The sequence below is a fragment of the Micropterus salmoides genome, unplaced genomic scaffold (genome assembly GCF_014851395.1).
Source record: "Micropterus salmoides isolate LMB-PRFRI ecotype aquatic unplaced genomic scaffold, ASM1485139v1 Ms_hic_scaffold_22, whole genome shotgun sequence".
NCBI classification, from domain to species: domain Eukaryota; kingdom Metazoa; phylum Chordata; class Actinopteri; order Centrarchiformes; family Centrarchidae; genus Micropterus; species Micropterus salmoides.
Genome location: NW_024041373.1, coordinates 7,509,438 through 7,522,587, shown reverse-complemented (window position 1 = coordinate 7,522,587; position 13,150 = coordinate 7,509,438). Strand labels below are relative to the sequence as shown.

At 43.9% G+C, this 13,150-nt stretch overlaps 1 protein-coding gene across 1 annotated transcript; it reads left to right on the top strand.

Moving 5' to 3' along the window:
- Positions 1–1,286: 1,286 nt before the first annotated feature.
- On the top strand, positions 1,287–7,615 carry cdc42ep3 (CDC42 effector protein (Rho GTPase binding) 3). Its single transcript, XM_038737766.1, has 2 exons — positions 1,287–1,550; positions 5,791–7,615. Exon 2 carries the CDS (start codon positions 6,024–6,026, stop codon positions 7,098–7,100), a length of 1,077 nt encoding a protein of 358 aa, XP_038593694.1. The 5' UTR covers positions 1,287–1,550; positions 5,791–6,023; the 3' UTR covers positions 7,101–7,615.
- The last annotated feature ends 5,535 nt before the right edge of the window (positions 7,616–13,150 follow it).

The window sequence follows — 13,150 nt, the reverse complement described above, 5'->3', positions numbered from 1 at the left end:
TGCTTCATTTGCTGGACAAGACAGGGTTGTTGTTAAGGTACTACTACGGCTTGTGAGGACATGCATTCACCCCTTTTCTTTCCCACAAACACACACAAAACACACACACACAAACACACACACACACACACACATTGACTGAAATACAAGCACCCCTCCCCCCACATTTATCTTCTTTACCCTTTTATAATACGCTGTAAGCAGAAACACACACCTCTTCTCTGCTTCCTCCAGACACTTTGGGGAGAGACTACACAGCAAAGTGTGACATCACCTCTGAGCTGCAGCGGTTACCAAGGTGATATGATTTCTGTACAAGAATAGAATCCCCACCCCACACACACACACACACACACACACACACGCACACACACACACACAAAAAGGGGCATGTACAGGTGAGGTTTGCCATGTCCTTGACAGGCAAACCTCATCAGGCATCAGGTTAGAAATTTTACACACACTATCTCCTGTCTCTGTCTTTCAAGTTCAAATTATTAAAGAAACAAAGATTCCCACAGAGGAACTCTATTTGTCCTGCACGTCTACCCATGTGCTGTCGATTAGCCTATTTGTAAATGTCCCGTGTGTGTGCTGCAGTGCTGCAGTATTCTGCAGTGATTAGTCCATCCAAACAGCGTTGCCTCAGCCGGCTGCAGCTTTGAACAATAAAGGACTATGCACAAAATTAAAACAATGGAATAGAACATGACGTGATTTTGTTGTCTGGGAAAATAATGGGAGGGTATGGGTGTGCATGTGTGATGGACAGATAAGGATCGAGGAGTGACAGATAGAGACAGGGAGAGTCCAGTCAGGTGTCTGCCGGCTGCCTTTACAGAATAGCTCTTATCAGATGTGACACTCGCAGAGTCAGTCAGGGTGAGGTAGAGAGACAGAAGAGGGAAAGAGAGAACACATACTCCGTATATATGTCAATGAAGGACTGTTTTAGAGAGGAGAGACAGCCAGACAGCCCATGAGGCAAGTGCCTTTCTTCACACAGCCCTCATTTTTTTGAGTTACGAGACCGAAGCTTGTGATCACTCATTACCGCAGCTCCACCAAGGCGCAGGAAGCAAGGAGGATCCTCAAATACCACAGAGCTGCTTAAAAAAATCCGAGCTCTGGGTAGGAGAGAGGACAGACATGCACAGGTGCTGCTAGAGCGATCAAGAAGGGAGCGAGAACGCAGAGCGAGAGAGAGAGAGAGAGAGACACTAGTTGAGAGAGATAGAGTGAGGAAGAAGGGGGGAGGGGTGGTGGGGGGGGACGTGTAGGAGGAGACTTAACTTGCTTCAGAAGGAAGGGAAAAGGAGCCGGAGTGCAATTCCAAAACAGCTGTCCGGCAGACGTCCCAGTCGACAGAAGTGCAGCCCTGAGGCAGAGACAGGAGGCAGGGCAGTGTCAACATGCCCCAGGAGCAGCACAGAAGCCACTGAACACACACACATACAGACAGACCCAGACATCAACCTGGGGCAGCAGCGTTCAGGAGAACACCAGCAGTACCTGGGAAAGATCAGGATCTCTCCATCGGAATATCTGAGGTGAGTGAGAACGTGTTTTTTTTTTTCACACTCTGCTGGTACAGTAATGTGAATTAGTAGACAGGGAAATGTCTGCAGTTTTCTTGCTGTCATGGAAGTCTTTTTTTTTCTGAATGTCTGGATCAGCATGGGATATTGCTCAGTAACCGTGAAACATGCGAAAGCATGTGTGGTAAGTATGGGAGCGTCTGTCCAGCAGACACTCTCATACATGTAACACAAGTTAAGAGGAACATGATATCCTCCCCGGTTTCCAAGAGAGACATTTTTGGTCCGGCTACATGCTTAAGGCACGTTCCTCTGAAACGCAGAGCTGGCTTTGCTTTTATCTCTCAAGTGGAGTAGATTTGGAGGAGGTTGTTACCAGTATATGTTGACATTCCCTTCATGTTTCATATGCCTTGGTTCTGTTTCCTGCTCATCTCTGCCAAGGATAACTCTGGCATGTGCTGGCCATGCTTGCGGGTGGCACAAGGGGAGCGAGAAAAAAAGACAGAACAAACACCCAACCCTACTATTCACCCTAGTCCCGGCACTGCCACCAGGCCCCGAAAGTAAGGCCTTTGCCTATAATTGAGGTTTTTTTATGTAACAAACAGCTCAGCCTATTCTGGAAGGCTACCATTACCCTCTGTGGTATATGCATTTGCTTTTTATAACAGCCCCAAAGAGAGGGTCTTTTTGCTATTCAAAGGCGTGACAGAATCCAAAGCCACGGTTAGATGTTAGAAGAACTTCAAACTTGCACAAAATTGCTTTGAAGACACAGTGGGAGGAGGAGAAGTTTGTCTCCTACACACTGATGATGTTACACTGACCACAACTACTACAGAAGTGCAGAATAGCATGCTATTTTTCAACGGCATTGATGTGAAATGTCAGCGCAGTCATCCCATCACGGGGAGGAATATTTAGGGGATGCACAGTTTCTATTTTAAAGAATGGGAATGTCATATGCAGGTCACATTTTGAACAGCTGCTCTCCTGTGCCTCTCTCTGTACGTCCCTCATCACCGGCTTTGGAGCAATATGGCGAACAGTGAACTGTAAAGCACCGTTAAACTATAGCATTTGTTTAGGCTACAGTAGAATTGCACTGCCTCTAAGAAAATACTGACCCATTTATATCACACGTGACTTCTAGTTGTCCAGAAATACTCAGACAAATCCCAAACCATTAGTTTAATTGCCAGATGCCAAGCCCACATTTATCTGCCCCCACACTCAAACTTTCATCACCTTGCTCCTTCTGCTACCCTCTCACTAATAACTAACCCTGCAAGCACAAACTGATGAGGCAAAGCTCCATTTTTAAAGAGGCTGGAGTGGCTCCAGATCACTTCATGCCCAGACAGATAGCTGTTGTTGACCCAATGACACAGTTGCTTTATCCTGGCTGCTCAGGCAAGCAATTTTGACAGGAAGGTGCCATCAGATCCCCACTTCCCCAGAGGTGTAAATGAAACCTGGGACTGCATTCTGCAGAGGTGGCGCCGCCAGGCTTGGACGTCCACACGTGCCACACCGCCTCGTTTTGGACCACTTCCAAAAGGAGGGTGCAAATCTAGCATTGGCTTTGAGATATACCAGAATACACCTGCTCAACTATTAACAGCCTGCAGAGACACAAATGGACTGGGTCAGCAGGCCATATGGTTCCATCCTGGGATATCCCAGTAATTGATTACTTTCCTCTAACACAAAGTTAGCTAACATTGTTATAACTCTCAGATTCTCAGCATATACACAAATCAATACAAGTTTATCCAAGCTCTCATTAAAGTAACCCTCATACTGTTTATGCAGCAGATCCCTGAAAGGATATGAGGATATTATTCTCAGACTTTGCTGTTGGCCTCTGGAATTCCAGTCATGTTTGCCATATAAGCCAAAATGAGCCACCAGCAGGTCGGCTGACGTGAAGGTCAGACCTTCAAGCTTGCACCGTACCAGCTGACTTCTCATTGGCCACAAGTGTTGACCTTGGGTAGGATGCACAGCAGATGCCCCTGTGAGAGTTGCAAGAGTTGGATTGCGCTTCTGCTAGAGGAATTCCTATAAGTTCTGTCCATACTATTGATTTCACCCAACATTATTATCTATTATAATGCATGAGCTGTGCATTTTCTCATGTCACTAGAGAGCAGAGGGTCCACACCGGACAGGCTGATGTTATAATTTCATCAGGGCAGACCAATAATCAATAGGTATGTTTGATAGCAAGTGTTTCAGCCAGCAGTGCAGCCGTGACCTTCTGTTGTTTGGAATAGTATTGCAAAAGTTAAGACAGATATAGACATGTGCACTCTGAGCCCACAGGAAGCAGCTTTTGGCTTTTGTTTCACTTCCCAGCCAATCCCTATTTCCCACTACAGTGAGCATCAGCTGTCAAGGTCAGAAAGGACTGAGGAGCAGCAGCGAAAGGGAGAGACACTACAGAAAGAAAAAACAAGTGGGTGGAAGAGAAATGGAAGGGAGAAAATGTAAGAAAAGCTTGAGCTAAACAAGTGAGGGATTTTGCTGTACCCCCCTCCCTTCACCAAACACTGCAGCACTCCTCTTCGCCCTCCCCCTCACCCCCCCCCTTTCCCCTTCCCTTTCTCTCCCTCACTTTTAGCAAACAAACACTTCTCCTTTGCACACATGGCGTGCATTCAAAACTGCTATCTCTCACGAGCGCAGTCAGGCACCTCGCACATACACTCACACTCACAACAGCACTCGAACACACAAGGGTTCTGGAGAGCGGCGCTGCCATTCAACACAATCACACATGTTCTGCATCCCTCTGTGTTTGTCATGGCTATGTATAGCCGCAGAGTGCTTGTTGGGTGACAGGTTTATTTGTGTTGTAATGGCATCCCCTAAAGTGAGAAGATTTCACCTTGTACTTCACATCCTTATTGAAGTCATCGCTCTCATAAGGCAGGTATTGATGCGACGTACGGCCCTCATCATACAGGGAGACACAAGAATTCATGTTGAAAATGGATGTCGGCGCAGTTGGTTTCCAGCCTACTGTTTGAATTCAAATACACAGCAAATGCCTGTCTCTCTGGCTCCGCACTAATGTCCTTGCTTAATATTCATAACCTACTTAAAGTGTCTCTGATAAGGCCGATGCAGTGTGTCTCTATAGGGTCGGCTGCAGCAGGAATGTGGATGTTTTGTAAGAGAAATCCTTATTTTTATCTTTTTTTGGGGGGTGGACTTGACCGCCCAGGCACTTTTTTTTGCAGCAGTGCACTCTGTCAGACGGTCACTGCTGACAGACCTCTCATAAGTAAATATGTCTATAAATGGGCAAGCTCTCTCCTCACTGGTGATCTCTCCCACCCCCCATCACACACACACACACACACACACACACACACACACTGTCAACTCCCTTCCTCCACCGAGTGTTTTTCCCTTTCTCCTTGGTTGCTATGTCATTTCAAACGGTCAACCCGATTCTCTCCTTTTTTTTACTGAGTTCATCCTCCACTAAGCTGGCTGCCAACATAGCGACATGGCGACCCATGGGTTTGTAATCGAAAAGCTCTGACAAGGCAGCATGCAATCAGGCACCTTTTATCAAATCCAATACCTCCTTATTAATGTTTACCCATCCTGATGTATGGTGAAACCTAGCTAGTATGTCAGCCCTTATTAAACTTGGAGCTGACACCATGCCCATCAAATCAATTCACAATCTGCATCACCTCTTTCTTAAAATCCACTTGCTCTGTAATCCCTCATTCTATCTCTCTCACACAATCCCCCTAAACCCCCTAAACCCTTTTCCTCCCCTCTTTCTTCCCTCTGGTCCATCTCTTTCTATCTCTGTGCGTGTCTGAGCAGTAGCTTCTTCCTAAAACAGGCTGCCCTGCTCTGATCCGACTAAAGTCACGCTTTGCGTCTCCTCTCCCTCTGCAGTCCAGCTGTTCCACATTAGCACATCCAGAGTTGTGGAGGCCAAAGGAGGCTCATGTGTGGAAATATGAATAGAGCAACAAAAAGCCTTAGACCCAGGCTTCATCCTCCTTCGCACTGGCTTCTAAGTTTGCTGATGCAAGATGAGGATGAGGATATTTTTTTTCTTGCAGTATCCAGAGTTTATTTGTGGGGCTTGTGCTGGTGACTAGATTTCTTTTTCTGGAAGGAAGGTCAGGGGTTTTGTATCAGTAGCAGCACTCATCAAATTAAATTCATGTTTAAAACATATGCTGACATATTCTCTATTTGCCTCTGATTTCAGAAAAGTGGCCATTTGAGTTTTCTACATCGTCGGACATCCCCAGTCCTGCTTGGAATCCCATTTCTTAATCGATGCTGAAATTGCTGAAATTATTTTTGGAGTCCTGTTAGACCGGTGTGTTACTGAGAATGTAACTCGAGCTTTTCCCCTGGGGAACTTTAACGTCCAGAACCTAAAGAGCATTTCTGACTTTTCTATCCTGCATATCTGAGAACTCATCCGCAGTTACAGCCATGCCAGCCAAAGCACCCATATACCTGAAACCCACCAACAGTAAGAAGGGAAAGAAATGTCGCCTCAGAGATATTTTGTCCCCAGATATGATCAGTCCACCGCTTGGGGACTTTCGCCACACCATCCACATTGGCAAGGGTGGGGAGAGAGATGCCTTTGGAGACATGTCTTTCCTCCAGGGAAAGTATGAACTCCTACCTGGGAAGGGAGACGTCTACCCTCAGTATGGCATCCAAAGTGAGTTTCTTAGAGCTAACAGCACCGGTGATGCTTCCTTTGCCGAGACCCCCTCTCCAGTACTCAAGAACGCCATCTCCCTTCCAACTATTGGCGGCTGCCAGGCACTTACCCTCCCCCTGATCCCCTCCACTGTGTTCTCCATGCCACCGGAGCCATTGGAGGACATCATTGGCCCTACAGTTCAAATGAAACCTGACAGCACAGAGGAGGTAGAGATCCTGCAGATGGATGCTCTGTTGCGCTCTATGGATGTCTTCAACAGTGAGTCTTCATCTCCCTCCACAGATATCCAGTTGAAGCCTGATGTCCTCCTGGATCTGCTAGAAAATACAGATAAGTCCACCTCTAAGGCAGTTGCCAAAGCTAATAAAATAAACAAGAGCGAAACCAGGTTTGACAAGTCATCATCCTATTATATCAATGGTCACAGCAACAGTACCTTCAAAGCTAACGGAAGCCTGAACAGCAACACAAGCAGCGACAGCTTTGAGAGCTTTAGCGGTAATGGGGACTTCCAGAACAAGATCTGCAATGAAAGGAGTCTCATTGGCAATGGCAACTGCAATGGTTATGGATACTTTAACAATGACATTGCCTTGGGCTTCAAGCAGGAGATCTCAAAGTACAATGGAGAGTGGGTGGACAGGGACAGTGGGGTAGAGGAGGGCCGCATCTGTGATTTTGAGTTTGAGTTTTCCAAGGAGAAGAGCACATCGAAGGATTCCCTCACTCAGATCACAGGGTCATTCCTCTCCCTTGAACTTGATCTGGGCCCATCCATCCTCGACGATGTGCTCAACATAATGGATAAACCCGCAGCAAAGAGCAGGCCTTGAGCTGCACTGAGGCCCCAGGAGGAGAAAGGGAATTATTAAACTATAGCCATGAGGAGAGAAAGACTCAAAAAGCAATCAAAATGGTGTCTGGATATATCATTGAGATGAAAATGAGCTACAGTAGACAGAGCTGCTTATGTTTTTATTGTCAAAACATATAACTATTTTAGCTTCTATGGAGTGTTGATTCTTCTTTGTTTGTTTGCCATGCCAGCCGCATGTTTAAGATGCATGTACCATTGAGTTACAGCTAAAACACCGCCATCGTGCCTTTGACTGTAAATGCTACATGATAGATTTGTTTTTTTATTCACCATGTATAAACAGTAACTTTGAGGTCCTTCGCTTTTTTACACGGTGTTGAACATATTACATTTTGGGACATTAAGTGTTTTTAACAAAGCATTATTTTGTTTGTCACATAATTAATTTGCCACATGACTATTTCAAACGGCACAACACTATGCATATTTGTGTTTTTAAAATTGTAACACAAATAAATTCATTTTTTCCTATTCTGGCTCATTTCTTGCAGGTAATGTGTGCACACAACAGAACTGAGAGTTAATTCCAAAAATAAGATAACACAAGAGAGGCAGAAAACCTGAATAATGCTGGAAAAAGAAGCATCACCAGAGGGGAAAGGCAAACAAGAACGATACGAAGGGAAAGAAAGAGCTACAGATTGACAGAAAGAAGGATAGAATGGATTTATTTTCTCGCCTCTGACATTCCTTACATTCTGCTTCCCTGCCCTGCAGTGGGAGCACCGGTGGGCCTTCATCTGCCCAACCAGGCGCCTGCTCCATTTGTTTGCGTGTGGCAGGACAAGTAGAGGAGGGGTCTTTGAAATTCCCTGCATTCCAGCCACAGAGCACAAGTGTCCAGGACCAGACATAAATCAGCTGTTTCAAGTGAGGAGGGAGGGCTTCAGTCTTGGAGCCACGCTATCGTCAGCCAGATTGTATAGAGAGATGGAGTTATAAAACATGTGCTTGCAACCCGCAGGCAAACTTTGTTGAACAATAGATGAGTTCTCTTCCTCTGTCTAGTTACAATAAAGATATGTTGACCCAGCAGTTTTGAAGCGACAGCCTGAAAGAGCTGGACGGTCATACCCCTACTTGCAGCCTCTTGGACTTAACCAACCCCCAGCAGTTGTCTCCTCATACTGATACTCTGTCCCTTTGGGCCTTTCTGTGTAGACATGAAGGGTAAGCCATAACAACACCGTATGAAGGCTTATGGCAGGCTTCCCCCAAAACACCCACGTGCCACTCTGTCACGCTTGTTCAGAGAAAACAAGATCACTTCCCTCCTAACATACCCAGAGTCAAATGTACTTGTGTTAGCAAGCTTATTTCATATGCAAATAATTATCTCGCTCCGATTCCACTTCTGTCATTTAGCGGGACAATGTGGCGAACCTCTCCGAGTCCCTCAAAGGCCTCAGAATCTCCGTAAACAATCACAACCAGCCTAGCTGAGGCATCTGTAAAACCAGATGTTAGAGGAGACATGAACATTTCCCCACGCAAGAAAACCCATGTCATGACAGATGCGCCAGCCATGGGAAAATCCCAGCATTAGTGCTGAAGAGTTTGCATATGCTGTGCTGAAGAACACAACCTCCTTGTATGAATAATGACAATTTTTGCTGTCAAGGTAATGACTATGTTTATACCTGGAATGGTACATCATTGACTTGATGACAGCCTTCATTTTGACAGGCATGTACCCCAAGCAAACTCCCTTTGGTCTGCAAAAGAACTTGCGAGTGCGGCAGTGTAGCGTGTTGTGTAACATATTAGAAGAATTTCTGTAGAGATGCCAAAGCTCTCGGACACCAAATACCAGGAAATACCAGTGTTTTATGAAATCCAATATAAATACTCAACATATGTTACACCCTAAACACTGCCTCCATGTACTCTGACTGAGAGTCCAAAGCTATACATGAAATACAGAGTGAATTGTTGTTTGTTTGCGTGACCGGTTGGCTTTGTGCCCTCATTTTATAGGGGTTTGTCTTATGTAAGATTGCTGTTTCTATTATTTCAAAGCCTAGACAGTAAATCATTGGATCTGTATTTGAATTGCACAACTAGAACAGTCTGCTGGCTACCAGCAGACTGTTAAAATATCAGAAATGGAAGGTAGAAATAGTCCTGATGGACTGTTTCTCATTAACACTGGGCCAAGGTGGAAGTTTGACCTAAAGAGACCTTGACTGCAACTATGTCTGATATTCCAAGTTAATACTACAAAGATGCTGTACAGCAACACAATGAGACAACTCACTGTGACACCCACAGTCACAAGCAGAACAATATTCCACTTGTTTTACTAGCAACTCACAGCTCAGCTAAGCTTGGCTTCATGTTTTTCAGTTTGCTTGAATGTATTTTAAGATAAATTCACTGAAAATGAATGTTTTTCTTTTGTTCAAATATTTTTTGGCAAGCCAAACTGGTGTTACTGAAAACAGGGGAGTGACTACCAAATTGGTGACGTTAGCTAAGAGAGGGAGGTGACAAGGGTGTAGCCACTACCTGCTGCCTTGTAATTTTCCAACCAGTTGCTCTCTTGACAGAATCTTTGACCTTGATGCCATGGTTAAGTAGGACAGTGACAAACTTGAGAAAAGAAGAACATACAGAACTTTTTACACATGTTAGCATGTTCTGGTTTATGCTAACTAGGAAAATGTTAACACATTTTGTATTGTATTTTGTAAAAGGGCACACAAAGGCTATTTCCTCAAACCATTTGACCTTACATTACAAGGTAAATCATTCAAGAACATTTCATGAATGTTCCTCTAGCAGATCGGTGATCCGGGGGATCCAGCTCCTCAGTTTCCTGGGCTAAGGTGAAGCTGTCAGTTCACAGATGAATAAGCTCTGGCCCAGAGGCCGCCGGTGCCAAAGAAAGCACAGCTCAGACCCAGCAAAATTTTCCACCCAACCTCCACAACAGAGCTGTATAATGTGCACACTGTCTTTCACATGGACGTGTTGGTGAAGGAGCCCCTCATAGCCGGACTTGAGCTGTGTCAGGAGGATGAGAGGGGAAACTTTAATAAGATGTTTCCCTGCTCACTGGCCCTAGATGGAGACAGCAGAGACGTGAGCAGCAGGATAAAGCTTGTCTTGTCTTCACCTGATGTAAATGGCCTACAGCACAAAATGAGCATAAACACAGATACAGTACTTTCCATCCATCCGGCAGACTGGTCAGGAGGAAATGACCTAAGTTTGAACACAGCTTTTCTTCCGAAATATTATTAGCAAATATTTCTCTTGCTAGGAAAGATATCGTTCATTGTTGATACATACTGTATGTGATTCAAAGTTGAATGCCATGACTATGATAATCGGGGCCTCAGTAGTGGACGTTTCTTGGGAACATTTACTTTGGGACGCTGAGCCTAGAGCTTGGAATCAAGTACTCTGCGGATCTGCTGATTTAGCTGCAGCTCCCTTTCAAAAGACAACAACAGGAGAGAGCAGAGAGAACCTATTCTCAGGGGTGAATAAAATGAGCCTGAGCAGGGGTTGATGCAGTGCAGATACGAGCAAGCTCACATGCAGTTTGGTCTGGCAGGCATTGGATACCTCACTGCACTGTTGACTGTTGTTTGGCTTCCAGTAACCATAGCGAGTTGAGTTTGTATCTTCAGCACGTGAGGGCTGAGCTTAAAGGAGGGCAAAGAGAGGATGAGAGTGAAACAGTGCAGTGTCACCTCAGAGGCATCTGAATACCTCAGTAACAAAACCCAGGCCCAGCTAATTGTGGTGCCACGCTATGTAGAGCAAAACAAGAGCTACTGTACGCCTACTGGTATACTTCATTTATCTCTAATGTGCATCAACATTTGGGGGTTATTTGCACAGTTCAGCACAATACCTGGCCTTGTGTGAATTTTACTTCTCAAAAAGTGTTTGTATACTATATATGTAACTACAGTTACAGCTATTAACCGTAATTTTAAAAGCTAATTACAATATTAAATGCTGATTATTTTTAACTTGTATACTATATAAATTGATATAATTTGGCATTATGTATCACAGACCAGTGAGGTTTTGTGCAGTATACCACTTGTCGTGTTGCAAGATTTGTGAGTATCAAAGTTACAACAGTTTAATACTTTGATGTATCTGTGAGGGGTGTCACTGTATAGGAATGAATATCAGGAATATGTTTTTGTTGTTTTATTTTATTTTATCCTTGCTTTGCCCAATAAGTGCTAAGTAAAGGCGATAAATAGAAAGACTAGTTTCAAGACTGTGTAACTTTTGACAACTTCACAATACAAATGAAACTTTAAATTCATTAACAAAATCAAGAAAAATTAATAAATAATATTACATATATATATAAACGGTATAAACGTTTTGCAAGTGTATCGCCACCTAGAGGAAAAATATCCCAGGACTGCTCAGCGAAGCTCGGGCCGAGCATCTGAACAGACACGTCGAGTTTGGTTACAATAGCTCAAGCCAATTTTGATTTACGGGAATTTATGTAAAATTGCATGTAAAGACACAAAAGTAAAAATTTATGGAAACAAAACAGATTGACGTATCAAAATTCTTTTGATAACTTTTGATCAGCGACGTCCGTAGATGATCCTGCCAAAGTTTCAGGTCGATTGGCGAAAATAGGTTTTAGAGAAAAGAGATAAAATGTCGTATAATTTGACATTTTTAGAGTAATAGACCACTGGAGCAAAGATGCAGATGAATCCAGAGATTAAAATAATGAAATAAGATTGACTCTAAACAAAGACGTTTTCGAGATACTTGCAAAAATGCAAAGTTGATTGTTATAGCGCCACCATGAGGTCTATGAGGGCCATTTTTCTTGCCTGAGTAGTGGGTGGAATTTGCAACCTACATGCCAATTTTGGTGAGTTTTCGTCTAGCAGTTTTTGCTGCCCAAACACTTTTAGCAGAGAAAAAGAATAAAGAAGAAGAAGAATCAGAACAAAACCAATAAATGCACCATTGGTTCAATACACTCAGGGCCCGATTTACTAACATCCTGAATAAAGGGTACTAAATTGCGTGTGCATTCTAAAATATTGCACGTGCACCTGTTATGGGTGATTTACTAAGAATTATTGCATAGATGACTACAGGTGCAAACACAATGGAGGTGGCCATATTTAAATGAGGATTTATGTAGTATGTGGAAATCGTATGTACCTGCCCATCCTGCCTGAGTTTGCACCAAGTACTTGGGACAGCACACGTGAAAAACTTTTGGGAAACCCCAGCAGAAACAGCTACAGTATGCTGCAATGACCCAGACGTGACGAAATGCCATCAGATCGTGCTTCATCCAGCCAGAGGGAACAATCACAGACCGTCTCCGTGATCTCCTGTCCCTGGTTCTGTACACCCCAACGCCCCATTCCCTCTCCGATACCTACAATGGGTTGTGTCGCTATTACGACCGGCGCGCTGTGAACAGTTGGTGATCGTTCCCTCTGGCTGGATGAATTTTACGCATGATCCATTCACTACTGCAGCTGGGGGCTCTCTGCAGCGCCACGCAACTGTCTAAATTCTTCCATCTCACGGAGAAAAGAAGTCAGGTCGAAACGAAACGCTTTATTGGCATGATTGTTAATACAAATTGACAAAGCTAAAGGAAAATACAATAAAAAAAATACTTACTCTATTCATATAGTTCATCAAGTAAATAAAATAATTTTATTTCTATATTGGATAGAGAATAATATTATCTAATATTGTTCATTTCTCTACATTTTCTTTCCTCCTCACAACAATAACAGCAGCCATCTCTGTGCAACACTTGGAGGTTTGCACCTTCCTTTCAAACGTATTAAATACAGATGCTGTTGCACTCACATGAAATTGCCTTTAGGCTTGGTAGATCACATTGCGTGTAGTAAATAAATGTATTTGCATGTTACCCTCCCACTACTTTGCACAATAACATTGAAATGCCCCATATTGCATAATTATTAAGGCAAAAGTACTAAATGAACAATAGGTGCTATCTTGCACTTTTGAAAG